The 26,502-nt window shown below is 37.9% G+C and overlaps 1 protein-coding gene across 8 annotated transcripts; it reads left to right on the plus strand.

Moving 5' to 3' along the window:
• LOC123773361 (CCR4-NOT transcription complex subunit 2) lies at positions 1–26,464 on the plus strand. Of its 8 annotated transcripts, none has more exons than XM_045767047.2 (11): positions 32–122; positions 2,950–2,995; positions 4,161–4,251; positions 7,630–7,882; positions 8,752–8,942; positions 13,331–13,432; positions 17,215–17,343; positions 17,507–17,768; positions 18,603–18,710; positions 21,211–21,334; positions 24,606–26,464. In XM_045767047.2, exons 1-11 carry the CDS (start codon positions 82–84, stop codon positions 24,717–24,719), a joined length of 1,461 nt encoding a protein of 486 aa, XP_045623003.1. In that variant the 5' UTR covers positions 32–81; the 3' UTR covers positions 24,720–26,464. The 8 variants fall into 8 exon arrangements, with proteins under 8 accessions (XP_069174206.1, XP_045623005.1, XP_045623004.1 ...); XM_045767046.2 differs by having other exon boundaries at positions 34–122; positions 17,197–17,343; XM_069318103.1 differs by lacking the exon at positions 32–122 and adding an exon at positions 123–210 and having other exon boundaries at positions 17,197–17,343.
• The last annotated feature ends 38 nt before the right edge of the window (positions 26,465–26,502 follow it).

The following is a 26,502-nucleotide window of genomic DNA, read 5'->3' on the forward strand; positions in this document are numbered from 1 at the left end:
GGGGCAAGCAGGGAAGGAGCCGGAGTTCAAACGTGGCGGGTGTGTGAGTGTGTGTGTGGGTGTTGGAGGAGCGGCCGACAGATGGCACCAGTGGCTTTGTTGATCTCGGATTGTCTGTCAGTGTAAGCTGCTTCATATTGTCTTGGTGTATATTGGTGAGGGTCGGCCCCCCACGGCCCTCCGCGTCCCTCACCCTACCCTCACTCTAAAGTACGGACCCTAGGCTCTGTGAGGCATAGTTCCCCACGGGCTCGTAAGGGCTAAAAGCAGCCATATACCCCCATCTCACTCTGGGAATTTTCCTGCTGGGGTCCAGCTCGTAGAGGACTCCTACGTCAGGAGAGGTGGTCTGAGGGCCCCTCGTCAGGCCCCTGGGTCCCAGATTTGCCCTGCGGGGCCCAGGGCTGTTTCTTGGGGCCTTGATCTGTCATCTGGACCTTAGGGTTGGCTTGTAATGCCCAGAACTGCCCCCCGGGGGATGGGGGGGGGGGGCAGTGGCCTAGTTTGTGGGCCCTCGTCAGCCTTTACAGTGACTTTAGGGCCCACCTGTGCTTTTTTGGGGCCCCTCAGTTAATCGCCAGTGACTTTTTATGCTTATGATTCACACGGCAGTTGTTAAAACATTGTACCATTTCTAAACTATGGAGTAATTTTACTTTTTTTTTTAAAGGTGAATTGGTTATTCATTTTGTGTGAGTTTTTAAAAGACTAATAATGTTTCATAGCTTGAAATGTGAATATTTTTTTTTCTTTTAGTGAATGTATGTGAATTCTTTCTCTATATGCATAAATAAATAAATAAATAAATGTGAAGTTTAAGTGCAAATATTGGTGCATATATTAGTTACTTATTGATGGCAATATATGTGAGGCCAGTTGACCCAAGGTGCCGACGCAGGTCCTGTACGTTGTCTGGGTGATATTTCGCAAAATAGAATGCTGAATATTTTTAACATCGGCCAAGCACTGCTTGGTTACCTTTTCGTGTGTGCGCGCGTAAAGTGTGTGTAATGTTGTGCGATAATTGGTACATGGTACCTGTGAAGTGTATTCACATAAATTGACAACTATATAATAATGAAATTAAATGTTAATTTTTGTGAGGTGTGCATCACTGTGTACTGTACTGTCTTGAGACAACAAAGGTAAGGATGTATTAAGGTGTGTGTGTGTGTGTCTTCTGCAAGACCTTGCACTCGATGTTCTTGGTGTGGCGAAACACAACTTGTATTGGTTAGAAAACTTGCTTCAAACTTTTAACTCTTTATGCAATCTTCATTCTGTTTTTCAAATTTCAATCTTGCTGTAAATCTTGTGTAACTCCAAGTAGGCACAGTTGACTCATTTACAAGGCTTATTTAACCCTAATAGTCCTTTGCCTTATTCTAATCTAAGTGACCTTACCTTGTCCTGCCTTATCCTTGCCTTATTTTATCGTAACCCCAGTGACCCATCTTATCTTGTCCTTCCCTTGCCTTATTCTGATTTCATTGTGCATGTTGAATGCAATAAGCAAGTTTTTAGTTATCTATTGGGATTTTCAGAAGATGGAAGTTATACATTAGTAAAAGATTAGATTGGTGAATATCCAAGCCTCTCGTGTGATTAATGCGCATGTTCAGAGTTGCTGTATTGTCCAAGGAAAAAGTCATTTGTTGTACTATAAACAGCCAACTTGCTGTAAATTATTACTGATCAAGTAGTTTTTAAGAACTTCAGAGTCCTCCAATCGCCAGACAAATGTTCATCATGGTCTCAGATTGTACATAATCTAAGATTGTTTGTCTTCACTGTATATATGTGATAAATCACGTGTGCCTAGGCCAAAGAAATTTATAAACAAATTATATAAGTGTTATTTCGTGACTTCTTTGGGAAAATTTGAGTACTGTACCTGTACTGTACTTGAATGAGTGGTGGTTGACCATTCCTGATTTACCTGAGGGGCCACTAACCCTAGTGGCCTCGACAAGGACAAGAAGCTGGCTACTTGTCAAAGGTCCCCCCCCCCCCATTTGTTGCCTTGATCTTTTCCTACAATGTTTTAAAACTTGACACAGTTTTGGCAGTTAAGGCTTTGGCAGGTAGGTGGTTTCATGGGTTAATAACCCTGTGGGTGAAAAAGCATCTCCTGTTCTCAGTCCTACATTGTGACTTGAGCCACAATGCATTCCTCAAGATGCAACCTACAATAGTCAAATAGCAACCAAGTACTGTACATATTTAGAAAGGCACTGTACTGTACAATACCTATTTCCTATTAGGTGAACAGACAGTTGGTGTAAGGAGACTTACTCGGCTGTCCTTCCCTATCCAGTCGTGCCTTGTCATAGTGAAAGTGCCTGAATGTGCTGTGCAAGTACAGTACAGTCTTGGGGCAGGATAATCTCAAATCACAAATTTATGGGAATGAAGAGGCACTTGAATGCACTTTTAATGTTCAATTATTGTTATATGTATCTATGGGAAATATTATATGGAAAGGGGATACAACCACTTTTCTCTGCTTGTTGGTGGCTTTAAGGATTTATGGAAAATATAGCCTAGAAAAACTTGAGCTGTAGTGGTTAAAGGCTCTGAAAGTAAAGCGGATTATTAAATTGGCAGTGTCAGGAGCTGAGGGCTAAGTTGGTCACAAAATAACAGGCTGAGGGCCATGCATTACAGCAAGCGGGATTTGGAAAGTGGGGAACTTGTAATCATTTCGAGTCTGCTAGAGCCAGAGGGAGATGCATGGTAGAACAATAGGAAAGAAAAGAATATAGAAGATGTAAATGACATAGAAAATACCCCAAGAAAAGCACAAGTGAAGCTCAAAGACTGCCAGCAGCATCTCCTTCAAAGCAAAATATTGTTTGCCCAGATAGTCATATTATCCAGTCGACAAAATGGGATGGTATTACTCCTACAAAATAACCTATGTACTGTACTGTATATCTCTTTCTCTAGATTGGGCCGAGACCAACTGAAACTTCCACCCAGAGGCAAAAACACGGTAAGCTCATTAGAGATGAGTACAGTGCTATAGAACAAAGGTTATGTACACATATGCAGTTGAATTACAAACAAGATTGTAGAGCTACTAAAAGGATGATGGAACTATAGCCGCATGGCACTGTAGTACTGAAGGCAAAACTGAATATAGTACAGTAGTGTAATAATACTAAAGCTACACTAGAGCCTTTAGGCAATTAAAGAACCAGAGACAACCAACACATGGGAACATATTTGGAATGGCAGCAGAAGAGGTCAATAAGACAATGGTATAGGTTATTGACAACCCTTGTTAAATAACAGAAGGTCCAAGGATGAGCAAGAACATGTGTAGGCAGTGAGTCGCAATCACATGGTTTAAGGAAGATATGACGACCAAACCATAAATCAGAAAATGAAGAAACAACGTTTTGGTCTGTCCTGTATCATTATCAAGTTGACTTGATAATGGTCCAGGATGGACTGAAACATCGTTTCTTCATTTTCTGATGTGTGGTTTGGTCATAAAGATGTGTAACAATACTCACAGGAGTGAATGTCAACATTCGTAAATTTGCCAGTGACACTATATCCTGGAAGTAATAAACTCGGATACAGATACTGTACTGTATAACAGAAGTACTTAAATTGATTTTCAAAATGTTCTGACACTTAGCAGATGTAGTTCAATGCTGACAACTTCAAGGGTATCAGATATTGGCTAAACAATAGATCAATAGCTAGTACTGGACTGTACAGTACAGTTGATATCATTATACCAGGCTGTCTATCACCACTATCGAGTATTGTTTAACCCCCTCTGATGTCGTAATGCATCCTGAATGAATCCTAAGAGTTGCTGGATCTGGACTAGGCCTACTGTACTTTTCTTTATCATCTTCGTGAGATTAAACCATACTGTACTGTATTTAGTTATCATTGTAATTGTTTATACTTTACCAATTTAATGAAATGCAGTACTTGCATAATCCAGTTTTATAAATACTTTACAGTACCAGTGTACTCCTTAGACATGTTGGACAAGTTAAAACAGTTCGCCCATTTTTTTCATGTTAACTTGCTGGTTTATTAAAAAAAATAACTGGAAACTAAATATATTTATATATGGTACTTATAGTTGTGTCCTGTACTTCACATTGAGATTAATTCTGAGGATTTGTTTGCAGGCTTCATTGGAGCCTCGCAGCACAGTGGTATCTCGTTGGGCTCGAAACCAAAGGGCTCCTGGTGTGAGGCCTGCGGGAGAAGAAACCTTAGGTAAGTTACCCCTCACTTTCTGTTTGGGCACTGCAGTGTAAGGAATTGAAGCAATTCACAGCCAGTAAATGCTAGTATACAATGGAGCCCCCAAACAAGGTCTATCCAGAAAAAATTAGCTAAATTTAAATTTGTCCTATTACAGCTTTATATCTGCTGTTGCAACTGCATTTATGAACATAGTGGGGAAGTTAAATATTTAGCACCCTCGTACATAAATGTTGACATTCATGTCAACGTTTAGGTAGGGAGCCGGTCGGCCGTGCAGACAGCATGCTAGACTTGTGATCCTGTGGTCCTGGGTTCGATCCCAGGCGCCGGCGAGAAACAATGGGCAGAGTTTCTTTCACCCTATGCCCCCTGTTACCTAGCAGTAAAATAGGTACCTGGGTGTTAGTCAGCTGTCACGGGCTGCTTCCTGGGGGTGGAGGCCTGGTCGAGGACCGGGCCGCGGGGATACTAAAAAAAGCCCCGAAATCATCTGAAGATAACTGAAGATAATGTACGAATGAGAATGATCTTTTACATTTGAGCTGTGCAACACTGTATAGGCAAATTTTTGTGTAACTGAAAAAGACTTTAAAAGATTTTTTAACTTAATAGGAGAGACATAAGAATATTGTATCTAAAATCAGTATTGTCAGTCCATTTGTATGCTACATTCACATTACAGTACTAGTACTTCAAAGTTCACATAGTAATTAAAGTTGTGTTGCCTTAATTCAGCCTGTTTTTTCAACTTGACAAGCATCAGATCTGAAGCATTTTGTGCCTAGCAGAAGCATATGAACATAGGCAACCCACCTTACCTATTGAGGCCAATATTTATTAGTACTGTACGAAGAATGTCAATATTGTGGAGGTATTAATTTCACTAAAGGACCTAAATTTTGATTGGTGGATAGTGTCAACATAATTGAAGTACATTATTATTTACACTGCTTGAGAGCAATTAGCCCAAATGTTCCAGTCGTCTGGTTGTGATTTAACTCTTGGTGTTGTCCCATTTAGATGTGACAATGCCCTGGTGTGAAAAAAAAATCCTGGATTTTGAATATTGAATGAATACATTCCCTGATCACAGGATTTTTTTTTTTTTTTTTTTTTTTTTTTTTTTGCTTTGGCCATGATGAGGTGAAGAAATCACAATGACATCACATTATAGGTACAAAGATACATAGGTACAAAGTACCTATGTATCTCGCAGGTACATGATGACCCCTGTGTACCTGTGGAACTTTTAAACTTTTCATGGTACATCACTTTAAAACTTCTCCATTCATGCCTCGCAGGTTACACATAATAAGCGAGATCAACCTGTCATGTTGCACAGTGGAAGGATTAGGGCAAATCATTTTGTATAAAAGCCCCACCCATTCTTGTGGGATGTCATTTGACATTAGAGGCCCCTGTCAATTGTTTGTCCCAATTGGAAAAAAAATCCTTTGCCCCCTTAGTTTCCTTCCAGGGCACTTGGTTGAAAAAAAGTGCTGGCATGTCTGGTGCATCACCATTCAGCGACTGAATGTGCAGGGCAGCCATGCTAGGAACCATTGAATTTTTAACAACTGCAAGTTAGCAATATCCATGTATATGCTTGCAATTAGAATGTGCTATGTGCAGTTATAAGATTTAGGCTTGCATATATACAGTACTGTACAGTATATATAAGTACAGTATATGTGTGTGAATAAATACAGGGTGTGCATATATTTATTCACATACAGTATATCTGTACATATGTGTTTTTCCAAAATTGTACATGGTGAATACCACTATTGACTCGTCAGTACAACATGTGAGCATGAAAAAATACAGTATATAAAGTGAGAAACAATGAAAATAAAGGGACCGAGTTATTTCCACACTGCACCTCGCCTCATTTCTACTGAAAAAAACACATCACTGTCTGTCTACTACAGCTAAACCAAGATAGGTTTTTTTTAGTTTTCCACATTTTATGTAGATTTTCGTGCTTCCTGGATGCTAATTAACTATGTCAAAACAAAATATTATTTTTTTCAGAACTATTTTATTTTTTGTACATGACAGACCATGCATCAAGATAGCCTGCACAGTTAGGAGGTTAAATGTGATAAAAGGCCAATTTAGTTAGGTATCACGTTTATTTATTTTTACATAAATTTGATTAAACATAAACATTGCCTTGTCATTTTTTGTGTGCAATCATGTTTGTGAAGTGCAGAAGAGATGCACTTCATCCTTAATCCTTCCACACTTGTGATAGGGCGTGTGCGCATTAGCATGTGCATACGCCTCGTCTGTCTCTATACTTAGAGACTGTTCAGACTAATATAGATTAGTTCTCTTTTTTTTTTTTTCTAAGAAATAGTGTTAATTGGGCTGATCACTAAGCAGTAATCAGAATTATTTACCTCAGTTTACCTAAGGCTAGCATATATTTAGTAGCCAGACAGGAACAGGAATCTAGCAGTTTGTCAAAGCTCTCACCCCTCCACCAATTTTCCTGTGAATATATTCCAGATGGATTTTGATCAGCAAAAAGCATTATATCTCAATAAATGAGATATAAATGAAAGTTAAGTTGCTGGATATTCCCAAGCTAGAAAAAGTAATATGAGAATTAAACAGAAGGATATGAGAATGATTTAGATTTGTGATGAAAATGTGTAACTCAACAGTTGCCAAGAAGGCTTCCCAAAAATTAGGCATCGGCTTTAAATATTGAAATGTTTAACTTTGTCTAAATTAATATTACTCTACAAAAGCTATTCACCCTTACCTGGAATATTACTTCCCTGTGTGTGTGTGTGTTTGTATAATATATATTTATATTTATTTATATTTATATTTATTTATATTTATTTATATATATATATATATATATATATATATATATATATATATATATACTGTATATATTTATATTTATTTATATATTTATATTTATTTATATATTTATATATTTATTTATAATAATAATATAGGGAAATTCTTCTAAAATTCTTGATGCAGTTCTAAAAAAAAATACTCAGTTTTTTTGGACCCTGTCTAATCTCTTGTCATTTGCTTTCTACTGTAAAGACCTTTTAGAGTTCTGTTTCCACTTCAAATTTGCCTCTGTCTGTGTGTGTGTGTGTGTGTACACTTCCTTGTTTACTCTTACACACTTTTATTCTTTTTTTCTGTTTTTTTCTTTCTCTTTATCATTTATCTGTTTTTCTCTTTTTCTCTTTGCATAATGAGTTGAGAAAGTGGTTGCACCAGATACTGTACTCAAAAGCAAAAAGATGATCCCAAGAGTAAATTCTCTATTCTCTCACACATCTTCAGACACATCAGAAACAGTATCTTTCTTGAATACTAATTCGTAGCAAACAACTGTATTTCTTACAGGTATTATGGGGAGTTTAGGTGGTACTGTTGCCAGAAGCATCGAGAGTCGTGGTATTGCAAGTGGTCCAAGTGTGGGGAACCTCGTCAGTAGTGGAGGCGGTGGCTCTGGCGGACCAAGTTTGGCAGCGCTGTCTTCAGCCGTGGCAGCAACGCACAACACCAACTCGCTATTCATGGCGAATAGTATTCAAGCGACAGCTGCCACACAACAACGGGCCGTGAGCGAAATGCTCAGACATATGCAAGGCATTGGGTAAAAATTTATCAGTATTTAAGTAAATGTTAGCTTTTCTTCATTTTAAGTGTTTCATTGTACCTAAGGTAGATGAAGTTCATAGATCATTCAGATAATTACTACCTCAGAACTTTTTGTATTATTATTAAGCATTACTATTTTATTTTATTATTTTTCTAACCATTTTCTATTTTTCTTTTTAAATCTGGCCTCTTGTTTCCCTTATTTTTGCTTTAAAATAATTAGGTGCCTTCTCATATATTTTCTAGACATATGTATAGCTATCATGTATGTTGACCAGACCACATATATCATGTATACCTATCATGTATATTTTTTTCTTCCAATTTTGTCACGCTCGAATACTGTAGTTTTATTATACGGTATCCTCAAAGTTCATATTTCATAGCACTAAAATCCAGTCTGTTCTATGTTTTCGACTTCCCTATTTTAATGTTCGTTAGCATATTACAGATTTTAACTTTTGTGACATGCTGTAAATAAATTTGTTTAACAATTTGTCAACTCTTTGCTCTGAATACCCTTCTGTGGTATTTGCCAACATCACATAAGGCGCTCTCACTGCAGTATTAGTCATGCAAAAGTTTTTTTGTTTGTAATTGCTTCTAACCATTCACTTGGATTGGTCGGAATAGTGATGGCCTTGCTGCTTGCAGGGTCAGCACTTGATCACTGGTGGTTCAAGTGGCTGGGTACTGTCCCTTCACATCATCCTCGTATTCCAGCTGTTAATCATTCTTATAACTTCGAAGGTTATACAGAACTGTGTAGTTATACTGGCTAAGCATTCTCTCCAGATAATTACATGCCTTGTCATCATGCCTTTATCAGAGCAAAACGGTAATAAATGTTCTCTTATATTTCAGAACCAGAGGTTTAAGTGGCTTTGTTGGTAGACAGTATGGCAGTGGAGGAGGGAATAACATCATGAGCCTCCATAGCAATTTTGGAGGAGATTCTGCCCCACCCCCACTAGATTTAACTGAATTTCCTTCACTCTCTTCTCGAAACACTGATAGTTCTCAACCAAACCCAATGGCTGGCAGACAACCTTATGGTGAGTTTAGGTATTATTATTAAAAAATTAAGAGTGCTAATTACAGTATAATTGAATTTGAAGATACAGTATTGATAATTACCTAGGGAAATACTCCTTAGAACTTCTTGGGTGATAAAACTAGGCTATTAATTGGGCTGACGGAATAAAGAGGGCTAGGGAAATCCAGTAGGCACAAATATTAGTTTTAAAGCCCCAGCCTAAAAGCAAATTTGTTGACCCTTTGGCCGTGCTAAGCGACAGCGTTCAACAGTGTAAAAATCTGCCTAGGCCACAGTACAGTATGCGATCTCTCTCTCCATGCCCCTAGGAAAACGTTTCCAAATTCTGTAATGCTTTACCAGCTCCTCTAACTTTAAAAACAGCCACCTGGACTTGATAAATAATGGCATCAGTTGGAGACAGAATCGAGTGTTGCCCCTTAGCGGTATCGCCAAAAAATTGGCAATTATGCTTTCTTCAAACCCTCAAACTCGCATCTCGTACCTATTTCTGCAGTTTTTTGGACATAATTAAGGTATGTTATGTTTTGTATATTGTATCATTTCGTATAAGGTATACAGTACTATTTAAACATATTGCAGTTAATTTACATGCTTGGATTTTTTTTGTTAGGTTTTTGCATGTAAATGTGTGTTTCTTCTTTTTCAAGACTTGTTCACAATTTTCAGATTCATGATTAATGGTAAATATGAAAATCAGTACAGTGTATAAAAAAAATGGGGGCAGAAATAATTTTTGGTTGTAACGTGAAAACATGAAATTCCTTGGAAAGCATACTTGTTTATAATTATGATGATATTCTATACATTTGAAATGCACATACTTTGATATCGTTACCAGAGTCCATCTTTAATATTATATAATGATGATTCAAACCTATTTCTATCTAAAAGACCATTTTTAATGGTTTTTTGGTATATTGAAAACCAAACATTGTTCTTTATATAAATGTAATAAAAAATGCAAGATAAACTGTAAGAACTCTTGACCTCCCCACACCCCCCTTGCATCTCCCCCTTCCCAAATAATGTTTGAAAATCATTCATTGGTTGTACTTGTGCTGCAGTAATGAACATTACTGTACATCTTGAACACACACACAGCCTGGTTTTATATTATGTGGACCATATTGTCAAATTGAAAATTAAATAATGTTGGGAGGGTTTTTGTTTTTTGACAGCTGGAGAGAGATGTTGCTACTAGAAATGTAATAACAATAAATAATTATTACCGTTTGTCGCAGCCAATGGTTAACCATTGTACCAGTTAAATACTGTACATGCAATATTGATGGACGTTTTAAATTTCTTGATATTTTTAATGTTATATTAAGTGATTCGATGAAAGATACTACCAATTAATGATCATTTGGCTAATTTAGTCATAGTACTGTGTTTTGTTACAGTGTAGTTTTATGAAATTTTCCTGGCTAGTCATGTCACAGCTATGAAGGATATCTAATCCAATGCGTAAAATACTCATGGATAATACATCGGATACTTTTTTTCCCATATACAGTATAACATTAAAAAAATTTAAATACAGAGCACCCTCTAAAATACGGACCTCATAATGGAATCTTCTGAACACTGGATAAATTCACCCAGTAAATCTCCAAAATTTGGGTTTCTCGGAATGAAGATCGATTCTAGAGAGGGGGGGGGGGACGTGGTCAAATCTGGTTCATGTCGAGTAATTTCCATCAGACCATATATATATTCTTAGCTAATCTTGTTATTTAATTGTAAATATGATTTGGACTTGGATAATAGGACTCTTTTTGTTATTATTATTAACTTTACTGAACTGCTGCTAACAAGAAGTTCACAGGCACACAGCTTCTGACTCCTGTTAGTAGGCTTAGAGCTCTCCCTACCTATAGCTAACCTTAAGACTATTAGTTGTCCATGGAACACGAACTGCCAGTCAGATTACAACCAGGTCACCCATTATTCCTGTGTGAACAGGTAACCCTCAATTGGTACTCCTATTTAAAAGTTCTGCATTTAAGGTGCACATGGAAGGGAGGGGGTAAGGGAAGTAGCGAAAACCATAAAGGATCAAGCGCATATGGCGATTTGCGCATTGAAGGAAATGGCAAAGAGATGTTAGAGCAGTACAACTTTAAAGATCAATTAAGAATTTATGCCTAGGTAACTCTTGCTCGAGGTTCTTGCAAAATCGCTTGCATAGTGTGGGGCAAGCGTGTTACCATTTTATAGGTATTTTTTTGATAATGGGTATTCTGAAAATGAGTGCTTCTACCTGTATCATATAATGGAGTACTATTAAAACAAAGGGAAGAGTACAAATTTTGAGCAAATTTTATTATCTGGAAATTGCTGCCCAGTCGATCAAGATTTTAACGATGGCAGACTTTAATCAGGATTGTATTCTGATTTTAGAGGGCTAATGATCTGGGTTCAATAAAGATACAGTATCTGAAATAAATAGATTGCACTACTGGAAGGGATATATATATATATACATATGATGTTATAGCATAGCCATATAATGTGACAATTGAAGTGGTTGGGATAATTTCATTGGTAATGTAATCTTGGAATTAAGAATTTATTCTTCATTTGCCACTTAAGCCATGAAAATTTCACTTGAGACCTCTTTTTTTTTAGTTTAACCTTTATTATTTTCTCAATGTATTTGGTTTTGTAAGCATCTATACCAGACCTACCCACATATATTGATGACTTTGTATTAGTGAGTATTGACATTTGATGAAAGCACTTTCAGGCCGTCATTTTTCAATAAGACTACTCAAAACTTAATGTTTGCATTGTCAGCACTTTGTTCTCAGTTCAAACAATAGTCAGTGCTCAAACATTGCTTCACTCTTAAAATTTTCACTCTTTGCATTATCTCCTCAAACTTAAAATGTTTCTCCTTTCAAATTATACACCAAAGTTAGTTTATCTGCCCTAACTCGTCATAAAATCTCTTACTGTGGGGTGCATATACAATTACAACTTTGAGCTATCCTACTCGGTTGGTCCTTAAGGCAGACTCTGCTGAGCCCTGGTTAGGATCTAGTGCAGTTAGGCAAGGTAAACATTATTGGTAGACATAAAGGGAACTTTTCAAATGGTTCTTATCCAGTCATACTGGTGCTAAGGAGACACTGGAGAACTTGGTCTATCTTGGAATGGCTGAATGTATCCTGGAATGCAGCCAGAAAGTGCATTTACTTGAACCTCGGTGCCCTGGCCAAGTACCGAATGGCCCGCTCGATCACTACCCACGGTCCTTGACCACTACAAGTAGTAGACTGACACAAGAAGACCCCCCCACCACCCCTCCTAACCCAAGCTTATCATATCCTGCCTGATTCTGAAAAAACTGAAAAACCCTCCTAAGCACACAGGAGGGAGAAAGGGAAAGGAATAAATGGGAATAACCAGTGTGCTCAACAGGAAAGGTCTTTTCATATGTACCCACTGCTGGAGTTTTTTGGTATACTGTGTTAAAAATCTGAAATATAGAGCACCCTCTAAAATACAGACCTCGTCCACCAACACGATTTGGTGTTGCTTCTCCTGCAAGTGCCAAGGAGCTGCAATTCTTGGTACTTGCAGCTTTTGCATTGATGCACTTTCCTCTTCCAAACGATGTAGTTTTGGTAATTCATTTTGTATTCTTATCACTAACAAAGCGAGTTATCTTCAGATTTCCAATTGTTTCATCAATCGTGCCCAACAGCCGTCTCTTCTTCACCCGTGTACTTTCTTCATTCCCTACCTTTACTGTTTTCATTGGCTTGTCTGCCAATCTCATTGCTTCATTACATCCTTACTTCTTTCTAAAAGCCCTTTTGGGGTTCTGAAAATTGTTTGAATTGTGGTTTAGTGATGCCAGAAGTAAATCCATTGCCACTTGGTTGTACTCAAGCAGACTGCATTGAAAAAAGAAGCTGGGAAAACACACAGGTCAATAAGAGTGGCTAAATAAGCTAAAAAAAATTGTGCGTGTTCAGTGACTTTGCAAGAATGTGCTATTTAGTCAATATACTAACTCAACCTATTGTACCTTGTATATATTTTTAAATAAATACAAATAAATAACTGGGCAGCTATTGATAAATTTGCAGACCACCAGTTACTATACTGTTAAATTGAGAATGGTTAAAGAAATAAACTTCTGTAATGGGCTTATGTCTGCTGCCTTCCACTGACGTTGTAATAGAGGTAGTAGGGTTATTACCCGAACTTACCCTATTTTGTCTGCTCTGAGAACATTGTGAACATGGGAAAGACTTGCTCTGTGGCTCAATTCAAGTACTAAGTGGCAACTTGATAAAAAACAAAGTCTTAAGGTTGATATCTTAGTGAAGCGAGTAGAGCAAACCTGTTAATATCACGCCTATTCCACAGTTGGTATGGTTAAACAGCCTACACCAGAGACCTCAGAATTCACCATGAGCAGTGAAGACTTTCCAGCGTTACCAGGCTCTCAAGCAAATCCTACCGGTAAAAGTAAGTGGCGTTCCTCTGTCACGTGTAAAATGGTTCTAGGCCCCTCACAAAAGAGTGAAAAGAAAAAGGGAAAGATTAAAAAAAAAAAAATGGGTAAATGGGGGGGAGGGGGGAAGGGGTGTAGTCAGAGCTGTGGCAAATCAAATACATTCCACACTCTAATGAATTGGCTCTGCACACTGTACACTAGTTCTAGTTAGGTCCCACTGTATTACATAGTTTTTAAATTAAAGTCTTTAGTAAGAAAGATGAATGAGTCTAGCACAGAAAGCAGTTGGTTACCTTGGTCAATTCTTTCAGCCTTTACAATTTAAACAAATTTATTTTTTCATTGTAAAGTTTAAATTGGCTTTAATGCAAAAATTCTACAATGGAGATCTTAATAAATATACTTTGGAGTGCATGATGCTAATATAAAAGCAAAATAACTATGTATAGATTTTTTCTTTTGACCTTATTCTAATTCATGATTTTCTAGATAGAACAGTGGTTTCCATTTTAATTTTTTTTGAGTTGCCATGTTGTTGGTTCTATAAACTGATGTAGGGCTAGGCACTCAAAGGGGCCCACCGCTAGTGCTTCCCTGCTGTCCCCCCCCCCCTTTGCCTCATAGCACCCCTATAGGAAATCCCAGCAACCCTCTGGGGGCAGTAGCATCTACTTTGGAAATCCCAGCTACCCTCAGGGGGCAGTAGCATCTACTTTGGAAATCCCAGCTACCCTTGGGGGGCAGTAGCATCTACTTTGGAAATCCCAGCTGTAGCATAATATGTTTAGAGAACATTGGTAAGATAAACTATATAGTTTATATTTTAAGTACTGTTATTAAGTTTTAATTACAAGAGAATAGTGTATATAAGTTTTCAACTTTTTGTGTTTCTAGCCCGTACTTTAAATGTTTTACTGTTAAATGTCAATTGGTTTAATGAAAAAAGACTTTTAAGCTTAATTTCCAACTGTGAGAATTTAACCTCCTCAGGATTGTAGAAGTCATATGATATCAAGAATGATAATGGTAATTACTTGGGAAATGACTGGCATTACTTGGCTATTAGTCCAACCACTTGGGCTGGACGGTAGAGCGACGGTCTCACTTCCTGCAGGACGGCATTTAATCCCCAACAGTCCTAGTGGCTGGACACAATTCCTCACTCCCCCCCCCCCCCCCCCCCCGGCCCATCCCAAATCGTAATCCTGATCCCTTCCTAGGGCTATATAGTCGTAATGGCTTGGCACTTTTCCCTGATAGTTCCCTGCCTGGCCATCAGTGCTCCCACTACATAGAATATCATCATAAATAAAACAAGTAGACATGCTTGCCAAGGAATTTTTATATATTTTAATTTTAAACTATAACATAATACATTCTGTCCTTTTGTTGACCTGCATTCATCTGTGTTGTTTTCTCATTGACTTGTTTTATATATAAAAAAAAATTTTTTTTAATGAAAATGCTCGAAAATGCTCTTCATATGACTCATTATACCACTTATATTGGTGACATTGTTGAAAATGAGCAAGTAAACATTTACACCTAAGTTTACATACCTTGCTTGTGTTGCAAGTTGGTTTGGTCAACTTGCAAATTGACTTTTAATATGTCAAGCCACATGGTTGTGAATGTGTGGGATTGAGAGATATGGAGAGAGAAAGAGAGAGAGATATGGAGAGGTGGAGATGTAGGTAGGTAGGTAAGTGTTCATGGTATGTTTATTTCTGATGTTGCATGGAATGATAAGCAACAAACGGCCTGTTGGACCAAGCTCTCAAAAGTCAAGCCTGGCCTGGGCTGGGCTTGGGGAATAGAAGAATTCCCAGAACCCCATCAAGCAGGTGTCGAGCAGATATTTTCTTCTCTTGCCACTAAGATGGCAGCAGCTATTGGGTCCCATTTCCACTTGTGGATAAATGTTAAAAGATTTAGAAAAATACATGTTTCGAGGCAGTGTGGAACAATTATCACATGTAATGGTAGGGAAACAACCCCAGTTTATTTCTCCTCTGATTAAAAATGCAATTTGCCGAGTCCCACCTTGCTAATGTTAATTAACTTTCTAGTGTACTGTACAAACTGTTATCCTAATGGGAAAAAATGGTGTAAAATTGTGAAAGATGGTTATGACTGAGGTTACTAATCGAGTAACCGAGGTTATCGATCAAGGTTCTGAGGTTACTAATCACTCAATATGGTACCTGAATAACTCGATTTGGATTTGATAATATGCAGGGAATGATCTAAGAGGATCCAAGATGACGGTGAATTCAAAGGTTTAGGGGATCTTATCACCATCTTACCTCCTGTAAGATGGTGCATTAGGTGGTCAAATTTAAAAGGCTGCAGTGAGAGCCAGTCACAGGGCGAGGGGGGGGGGGGGGGACAATTTTACTCCTTGGCAGGGGTTTAAGGTGCTACATCCCCCCACCATATGTTTTTTCTGGTCTAGCTCGCATCCAGTGAAGTTGTAACTGTGTGGGTTAGGTCTGTGAAGGGCCTCCTAATCTATAAATAGGGAATTACGGCCTCAGGTGATAAGTGGGAGTGCAGCAAATTTATGGCGAGAGTCCCCTTTCACTTTTGGGGTTCCTTCCCTCCAGAGCATACTGCTTGTAGAGCCCATGTTCTGTGTCCACCCTCAACCTTTCCTCTTAGTATTTTCTGGATCGTGTCCCTAATTTTACTTGTCCCAGGACCAGTGCATCTTTTCTTGGGTGATTGCAACTTACATTAGTGCACTTTTTTTTTTTTTTTTTTTTTTTTTTTTTTTTTTTTTTTTTTTTTTTTTTTTTTCTTTCCCTGTTCATTATCTCCACATCCTTTGAATTACATCTCAGGTTTTTGCCCTATAGTGTATGATGTTTGATGCTGGACAATAACAATGCAGTCAATGGCGTTTCACCTATTGGGTGTAGGTTTCCTTTCTGCCTTGACTATCCATTGTTGGGTATAGCAGGCAAACCTAATTGCACTTTCCTCCCGTCTGGTGGTGGGTTTGAAGGCTTGTGCACTTGTTCTCCTGTGTTGACTCAGAGAAGGTCCTCTTGCCTCACCCCCCTCCAGTTTGTGGGAAATACTGCCACTATGGGGCCCCATGGTGTTGCACTTCCTGGCTGCCTCCACTGCATGTCATCTCTTACCTTCTTCGATTTAATGCTATTTGGGTACACATGCCGAGGCTTGGGGTGTTGTGACTGTTTCCTGTGGGATTTCATCTAGAGACATTGAATATGTTCTCGGGCCTATAGCTCCCCTTCTCCATTTTCTTGTGTACTGATAGTATAAATCACTAATATTAATATTTGAATAGTCCCTAATCATTCCATAAGCATGACCCACAAACCTCTGATATGGGAATGTACTGTGTGTAAACGTAAGAAAAGTGTAATGAATCGTCGTATGCTTGAGTATCTGGCAATGAATGTGATATATTTTTTATACAAATAAATTTTTATTTATGTATAATTATATAATGAGGATATTCAATAAAGCTATTAATATATGCATATTTGAACTGTGGAAGGGTTTCCTAATTAAAACTAATGGGTTTTAAGTCTTTAAACATTGCCCAACTTAAAGGTCTTGTTTCCTCTAAAACAAATATGATTTTTCTGGGATTTGCATTTATTTGTTTAGCAGTAATAGGTATATTTAATCCAGTTTTAAGGCACAAGTGTCATGTTGCTTCAAGAGAATAAAAGTGGTAATAAAAAAATTATTTGATAAACTAATTAGTCTTTATTTGCACTTCATAATAACCGAAAGAAAGTCTTTTCGCCATTTTCAGATGATGGGTTTTCTAATAACGAAAAGAAATCGAATTCTGCGACGGGTACAGACACCCCTTCAGATTTGGTGCTGCGGGCGGCAGAAAAGAGTCAGTCTCAGAAAAGAGGAATTCAAACATCACCTGACGGTTTGTATACAACTCTTGGTCGTTCACCTCTCAGTCCATGCACCTTTTGATTGTATTTGTTCATGTTGAAACCCCTTTTGTTATGATAGTTGTGCATTGAGAATTAGGTAAAATTGGTTTTTATAGGGTAATTTATAGCTTCTTATTTACTGTCTCTCTTCAGGCAAGGTGACCAACATTCCTGCGGGCATGGTGACAGATCAGTTTGGTATGGTGGGTCTCCTCACGTTTATCAGAGCAGCAGAAACGGATCATAACCTTGTCTCTTTGGCGTTAGGGTCTGATCTTACTACTTTAGGTCTTAATTTGAATTCTCCAGAAAATCTTTACCCTAATTTTGCTGGCCCTTGGGCGGAAACACCATGTAGACCGCAAGATATTGACTACCACGTACCCCAAGAGTATCTTACAAATCAACAGATAAGGTTTGTTCTTTAAGAAAATAGTGAAATTAAAAAAAAAGGTAAAGTGCAGTTACCTGGAAACATACTGAAATTTACAATTTTTTGTTTTCTCATTAAATTTATTGAAAGTGGTTTTTGTGTGTGTAATTTTGTGGATGTAAATAAGATACTGTACATTAAATTCGTGGTGAACCAAAAATATGCGTCCTATCCGCCGGCAAATACAGTATTTGACGACTTTAATACTTTGTGATAGTCTTGATTAAACTCCACAAATTCTAATCAAAGCTATATAATTTTTGGGACAAGTATTCTCCAGATATCTATAAAATAATAGTTTTGTTTGGTTCATCCATATGAAAAAAGTGCTTTCAGCTGTGTATTCAAGAATAGTTAAATTGGAAAGTATACAGTTACGTAATTGATGATCTCCATCACTGGAGGAAATATGACCATGATGGTCTCGTCTTTGCTACGACATACTATGTTTTGGGGTACCTCTACACGAGTATATTGGTGTCATCTTTGCTACGGCAGGCCACAATATGTAGCGTACTTTTTCACTAGGGATGGTGTCTTCTAGTAGGGCATGTTGTAGAATGTGTCTGATACTTCTATGTGACTGTAGTGGTCTCTGATATTGTACATCACATGTGCGAACACTTGATTATTAACAATTTATACTTAAAAGTTGTCTTAATTCAAATTACTTGAATCATATTTGCTATTCTTTGTAAACACTGATCTACATGCCCTACAAAAGAAAATATTCAATGACTTGGCTTAACTGTAAATACAGTAACACTATTTTGAGCAAATATTTGACAGTAATTTAAATAATTTTCCACATTCCAGAGGAAAGTTAGCGCCTGTCAAGTTTGATAGATACGGAGAAGATCTCCTCTTTTATATGTTCTACTCTAATGCTGGAGATTTACTACAAATTCTTGCCGCAGCTGAACTGTAAGTTTAAATTTATACAGTAGTTTGTCTCTAAGTTGCTATATAGTCGTAATGGCTTGGCACTTTCCCTTGATAGTTCTTCCCTTCGTCTCAAGTTTTTACATTTTCCGAGTAGTATAACTCGGTAGTCCCCTGTTCCTATGGAAAGGACTATGGTCAGATCAGGGTAGATTGATATTTGGCATCAAAACAAATGTGGGTGATAAAATTTTAAGGATATGATTTATCTCTTAAAAAACATTTAGGCTGTATGATGGAATTGGAACCTCATCCCTGAACACCTCGGCTACACACACACACTATTGACTAAGCCCATTACAGTTCAGTCAGTAATGATGTGCTTGGGGAGTTAAAGGGTGTGGATTCAATCCCATCACACTAAATATTTTCTCGGAGCAAGGATCTTTTCAAGCATCCTTGCCGAGCCGTACTGGTGCAAAGGAGTGTTTCACATTACTCGAAGCAGTTTTGTTTTTAAATTATATTTAAATGCACCTTTTGAATTTTGTGCACGACTAGAAATTTGGTTAAATTCTTGACTAGTGATACTGTTACAACTGAGCAGTTTGTAAAAGTGGGTTTTCTACTCTTGAAAATGCACTATATGTTTTGTAATATGTATATGATCAGTTACAGTATAAGCTATATTTTTGTAACACGAGTATTGCTTGCATTGAAAGTCGATTTGGTGAAAATGGGTTTACTATACAGTACTATATAAAAATACAGAAACTAATAAATGTCATAATATCTGAGTAGGAGCACACCAGTGTTTTGTAATGTTCGTGTGTGTTCGTTGTATAGAGTATGGTATGTGAACAGGGTTATGAGTTACGTTAAGGTTACTTGAGATTACTTAAGATGGATACTCGGACAGTAAATGCTCTGATGACACTGAAATGCATCATCTGATTGCTGTTCATGAACATTCATATATTCATTACTGTCATACATAATCTATTATAAATTCAAATTAATTTTTGCATCTGCTCTTTAGCGAATTCAGTTGCGAACATTTTGACAACAAAGTTATAGTTGTAACCTAAAATATAACCAAGAAAACATGAACATTTTGATTGGTGCTTGGCAGGAGCCACTAAACGCACTAGGTTTATGATCTACAACGCGCAGAGAGAATCAAAATCCATTATAAATATCCTTTTGATTTTGCATCTATTCACTAGACAATTCATCTTGACACATTTATTGTTATAAACCAACAAATAAGTTTGAAAATGTTAAATGATTGTAAAAAAAATTTGTCATCGCAGAGTGACTCGTGATGCCCATAATGTTTACAATCTGAAATGCATAACCGAGAAACTGGATAAGAATAAATGGAGAATGTAAGAATTTGAAGTATGTGGATGATTCATTTCTTCTAGCAGAGAATGACGGGGGTTTAGATTAGTGGAGTTCTTTGTCTTTGTGCCTGAAAGGAAACGGCTGAAAGTGAATGTAGATAAAAGCAGAAGAATGGTGGTGGAGAGGGAATCTTGTATAAAATGGAGGAGGAGATAGAAATGTATGTGATATTAGGATGATTGGGAAAGTGATGGAAGCAGTTGATAAGCCCTTAGACTGTAGCAATATATTGTAATCATCTCACTGTTAGTAAACAAGTTTGCTTTTATCTTGTGAAAAATACAATCAAAAAGAGGCAATAGAAGACGTGATGTGATATAAATGTGAAAGATGTTGTGCAGAATACACTGAACCTAATTCAATTATGATTGAATCCAACGTTCACTCCTGCCAAATGTGCCATAGTTGCTTGTAACTCTTGGGGATATACAGTATATATATATATATTTTTTTTAAATCCCAAACTAAAATTACTAGGCAGAGATATTCTAGTAAAATGTTCTGAAAAGCATATGGGGTATATTATATCCTCAAAGGGCCCACTTGTCGGTTTTTCTGTTTCTATTGGTGACTCGAAAGTCAGAAAAAAGTCATGGGTTGATCATAAACAACGTTGTTTAACATTCAATGTCCAAGCTTGTATTGATGTGCACTATATGACCTAGAAAATGCTGAATTGGGTAAGCTTAATTATGAAGGAAATATGCAAGATGCATCCTGGGAGTCTATCCTTGCACCCTCCTGCCTGGCCTGATGTCCACATCTACATTAGAAGAAATAATTCACAAATGAAGAATTTACGTTTGTCTGGAAGGAATCGCCCATCTAGCAAACAAAATCTACTTATCCAGTTTGGGCCAGTTCATCTGTCTGTAAAGGGTTGTGTGGCCCTGATGAATGCTGGGAGATGCTGTTAAACGATTGGTTGCATTTGGGCACCGTCAGCATTCAAACATTCGTGCACAACACAGTCCAAATATGACAATGACTGACTGACTGCAGTCACCTAGAGAATCGGTACAAGATGGCAATAGTCTTAAGGACCAAAATTCTTGGTGTGTAATTGATAAGTGATTGATGTCATGAAACCTTTCTCTGTACTTTTTGCTCCTAATCTAAAGAAAATCATTTGTAGGTATAATAGAGACTGGAGATACCACAAGGAAGACCGTGTATGGATAACCAGAGCACCAGGGATGGCGCCTGTCGATAAGGGTCCAAATTATGAGCGTGGGACGTATTTTTATTTTGATGCTCAGGTGAGAATTATTTATGTATTCTATTAATGCATGTGCATAGTTGATATTTATCTGAAGCATTTTTTTTTTTCACCAATTGTGCAAAGTATACCTACTTGGCATCTTTTCCATGCAGTTACATTGTAGATAATGTGTGTGCATGTATATAATATATATATATATTAATAATTTGTGTAAATAAAAACTTGGAAGGGGGAGAGAGGCCCCCCCTCCTTCCCCGGCTCCCTGGAGCTATACCGGGCTGATATGTATGTATTAGGCTGTGGCATCAATCAATTCAAATGGAGTCAAGAGCTTACTGGGGACTACAATATCAGAGTAGAATGAGGAGCAATGGCCTATAGAAACCCCTTATGTGGTTGGAAGCATTCTGCCATCTACCGAGTTAGGCACCTAGAAAGGTAGGCATTCCAAACTGGTGAAACATTGCTACCGAAAACCGAACTACTAAGCAGAACTCCCCAATCTGAAAAAAGCAAACAAGTACGACGTCACCCCCCCCCCCTTCCCCTGCCTGCCTATGCAGCTCCTCCCCCAAGGGGAAGGGGGAGCCCCAAACCCTCGCACCGGCTATCCAACCTGAGTCCTGAGGCTGATGTGTTGAGTGGCAGTCATTCGAATCTTGCAGTGCTAAGCAGTGCTGTGCCTTGCGGGGGTAGTTCTGTTGTGGTGTGCATGAACGGAGTATTTTGAGAAGTACTGGGGCTGCATGTGCCTAGGGCCTTCTTTCCTAGTACTGCCCTTGCAGGTTGAGGTTCTCTTCCACAAGTCATTTGGGAACTACCTCCGTAAGGGTCTTTTGCTGCTGCTGCTCGGTGATTGCCTGCCCTTGGTGTCAGCTGGGGTTTTCTTAGCCACTGTTTGGCCTTGGGTAGGAGGTAATATTGTCGCAGGGTACTGTGCAGCTTGTCTTATAATATCATGGTGGCTGGTTCTGTTCCCCTGGAGACGATGTATAATTTTTTTTTTTTTTTTTTTTTTTTTTTTTACACACCTGGTGAAGAAGAGGGGGGTCTGCCCCTTGGTCATAGTTCACATTGTTAACATTGTTTTGTTAACAAGATGAACTTTAAGCTCGAGGTGTTGAGGAAAATAGGGGCTGCTTCACACCTGATGGTCAGGGTGTTGCAAAATTTATGCCATTAAATGTACTCCCATCTTCATGAACATCAGGAGCATGTGGGATGTTGTTATTTTGGAGAGGCCACTTATTACTCTCAAACTTCAGTAGTGACCAAATTCCTGATTTGTAAAACTGGAGCAATGTCATTTTCTTTGTATCAGTTGTGTAGTTCTTGTACAACATAAATGCATTATGGATAGCCATTTGCAGAAAGTAGGTGATTTTCTTCGTCCAGTTGTGATATTTCCATGTGAAATGATAATACTTGACCATCTGGTAAAAATGATCAGCACCTTTCATGCAATTATAGTCGCATATTGCATTTGGTTTGTTCAGTTACTTGTTGCACTGAAGATGTTCCGTCGGGTTTGCGTACTAGATTCCTTCCTTTCACTTGTTGTGTCTCTGCATTGTGGCAATTTGTGATGAGTGAAACAACTTGCTTATCTTTCCACAGGATTATAAATGTATTATAAATTAATTCAGGGGTTCAATCAAGCCCCATAAGTCTCAATCTTTGTTTCCCCAATTCTGGCATATACTTCAAAATCATACATGTAACCAGTAGTGGATTCAGCAAGCATGTACAACTTTACTTCATACTTATCAGGTTTATTTGGATTATAAACCTTGCAAGATAGTCGGCAACACCATAACATGTGCCTTCATCCAAACTCAATTGTTTGAGGAATGTAGAATGTTGTAAATTTGCTTGTTAGGTATTGCATCTCTGTTCTAACTTTTACAAGTCTGTCTTCATTGTCTTTGGGAATGGCATTGTTGTTATGAGAATGAAAATACTTTGCAATCTATTGATATCGTTTCAAAGTCATATACGTATTGAAAGAAAATAAGATACATGTCACAATTTACCCATTTGCCAGTACTGTACATTCTCATCGTTGGCAACTTCATAATGCCCGTCAATGTTGACAGTCACGCATATCTTGCAGTCTCTTTTTACACTTACTTCATCCCACCTATTTGTGGTGGTGCTAGAAGGATTTGCTATGTTTTGTGAAGCTTACACGTTTGTTTCATATATCATAAATTCAAGCAACTCTCATCACAAATAACTATAAATCCCAAAGGAGTGGTAGGTACTGGTACAGTCAAGCCTGGTGTTCCTGTAAAGCTGTCTAAAAGTGGTGGAGTGTTGTCGGTAGACTAGCCATTAGCATCATTTTTTGGTGGAGTAGATTTGGTGTGATCGCTACGTGCAGCACGCTTTCGAATAGCAGGCCTTGCACGTGTTTCGATATCCCCATCAGAATCCTTACTCTCCTCGCTATCCAATTCATCCTCACCTGCTGTTTCTGTATCAGAGTTGACTATCTACATCACTGTTTCTTCAGTCTCAATATCTGAAAATTCTTCCACTAAAGCCTGGAACTTGGTTGGTGTGAGCCTCACTCGGCAGTACTTTTGGTAAACCCTACTTATCCTTCTGGGCTGATTCTTTCCCTGCTTTCATCATGGAACTGCTCTGTTCTTGATCCCAATCCATCTTGTAGTAAATATAGTGTTTAAAGACACAGGGAAAAAATATAACTTGAGGATAATTGCCGGAAAGTGCACAAGTTTTGGACGCGAGAGGAGGGCACAGCGATCACAAGCTTAGTCACATAAACAATAGGCCCATCACATGGAATGCTGACCAAAGATGCCATGTAGTGTATGGAAGAAAACAGGAAGACTTTAGCACTCATTTTGAAACCAGTCCCAGAATGATTGGATAAAAATTAGAATTTTAACTAATATTTTAATTTGGGACGCGACCTGCATCCTTGACAAACATCCGTGAGAAAAATTACGGTTGCGGAATTGTTCCCAATTGCGCGAAAGTGATACTTTTGCAGATGGCAGACATAGAATGCTTCCAACTACATGCAGGTTTCTATATGCCATTGCTCCTAGTGTCTTTCTGAGGGGGTCCAGGTTCTGGCTCATGGTCCCCAGTAGGTTTAGAACTAATTCGAATTGACCGATGCCACGGTTAATACTGTACATACATATTGGCCCGGTATAGCTCCGAAGAGCCTCCGGGACTCGTCCAGAAAATAGCATTTCATTACATTCAATGCAGGTTATTTCGGATGATAGAGATGTTTGGTCCATGACTTAATATATCTTATTATTCATTTTCAGAATTGGCGGAAAGTTCCAAAGGAATTTCACCTGGAATATGACAAGTTGGAAGAGCGGCCGCACATCCCCACCCCAGGCGGACTCATTCACACGCCGACGTCATCCACTCTGTGACCACCCATGACTTCTTGCCATGCCCAGTACCATCCTCGCAGAGGAGCCTTAGCCCAGTTTTTGTGGTGGAATCAAATTGCTATTTATTAACTATTTTGTGACAAGACTTCATTTATATGAACTGAAACTTGACCTGTCCATTTTAAATCTTCCAGTTGTATTTATATACCTGATGTACAGTCAATATTATAATAGAAGTTTTGATAAAACAAATCCCACTTAATTTACCATAAAAACTGGGCATTTGCACCCATAAAAGCCACGATGTTTTGCCAGCATAGCTTAGATAAAAGTGCAGCTGTTGAAAGCACAAGACCATTGGGCAATCAGTGATAACAGGGGCACATTGAGTCAGACAGTATTGAAGAGTTTATTTTTTCTTTTCTTTTTTTATTTATTTTTCTATTTTGAGATTGTAATGTATTTTAGCATAATGCTGAAGTAGCAATAGATTTCTAATATGGCCCTGAATAATACAAATACATGCTTTATTTTAAAGCATGCTCAAATATTTTACTTGAAGTGTCACTAGCAGTAATGTGGGTGATTTAGGCCCTAATTGCTCTACCAGGTTCTGGGCTACTTAACAAATGTACAGTTACTGTGTCATTGTGATGCAAGGAGCATTGGGCACCTTTTTAAGTGGCCATTACAGTCAAGGAATGAATAACCCATTAGATCTCGGGTTGTCTTAGTGTTCGTCGCAGGAGCTGTACTCGGGTTTGTTTATTGTGATGTTCCACCAAATTTTAATGTAGATTCGGTTGGCATTTTTGTGCTCTTGGCCCGAGTGCCACATTTGGATGCATTATCTTCCACCAATACTAGATTATGTTCAGAATTTATTTACAAGAAACCTGAGCTGCTTTCTAACATTAGTCAGAATTAATCCTTATGACCCTATTATGATTTTTGGCTTCCAAGGAAGATCCTTCTATAGTTTTTGTTAATTGGCATCTTTGCAACATTAATTTATGATAAATTAATCACTAAATGTTAAAGTAGGTTGTTGGTGAATTTGTAAGAGGAATTTAAGACAGAATGGGACAGAAATGCTGTGTCTTAAGCAATTTACATAACTGAGTTGGTTTTGAGATTGATATCTAAGTCATGTTATTTCCCTAATTTTTAAGTTCTAGTTTTTGAAATGTTACAGTCAAACTGTGCATCACTCGGCAATCTAGTACTTAAAAACTTATTTCCTTTCTCCTGTTGTAAATCTAGACAATATACTCGGTTCCAACTCAGATGAAGACAGTGGACATGAAGCCCAGAGTACTAGAAAGCTACATCACAACCTTGTCTGTTCTTTCCAAGTAACTGTGTTACGTTGTAGCATTTACGATCACCGTACATGGAAATAGAAAAAATGTACATACACAAATTACTTGATAAGTAAGGGATGAGAATACTTTAGGTAATATTAGTGCCTGAAGCTAAAAAGATTGTAAGAATTTGATGGCTAATTTGTTGAAAATTAGTTCAAAAGTGGGGGGTTTTAGATGAGCACTGAGGGCTTTCAAAAGGCTTCACCCGAAGGCTTGGCACATTTTCACAATTCTAATAATGCTTATGAAGAGTACAAAACAAACGTGACTACACAAGGAAAGACCAGACAAGTTTTGGTGTGTGAACTGAGCAAATAAATTGTAACATGAACCTATTCCTTGATGTTTCTTCTTGATGTATAATTATGTACACAGTCAATATTATTCTGTACCAAATAGATCTTGTTTTACAGTAAACAGATGTTTTCTTGTTTAAAAGATAAGGATTTTACCTC

Source organism: Procambarus clarkii, chromosome 89 (assembly GCF_040958095.1).
Source record: "Procambarus clarkii isolate CNS0578487 chromosome 89, FALCON_Pclarkii_2.0, whole genome shotgun sequence".
NCBI lineage: Eukaryota > Metazoa > Arthropoda > Malacostraca > Decapoda > Cambaridae > Procambarus > Procambarus clarkii.

What these genes read in the sequence shown, in the direction of transcription:
- LOC123773361 (XM_045767046.2), top strand. Translation starts at nt 82, where the DNA reads ATGGCACCAGTGGCTTTGTTGATCTCGGATTGTCTGTCAGT. An exon ending in GGCTGGCAGACAACCTTATG is followed by an intron (nt 8,943 to 13,330) that starts GTGAGTTTAGGT and finishes CCTATTCCACAG; the next exon opens with TTGGTATGGTTAAACAGCCT. An exon ending in AATTCAAACATCACCTGACG is followed by an intron (nt 17,344 to 17,506) that starts GTTTGTATACAA and finishes GTCTCTCTTCAG; the next exon opens with GCAAGGTGACCAACATTCCT.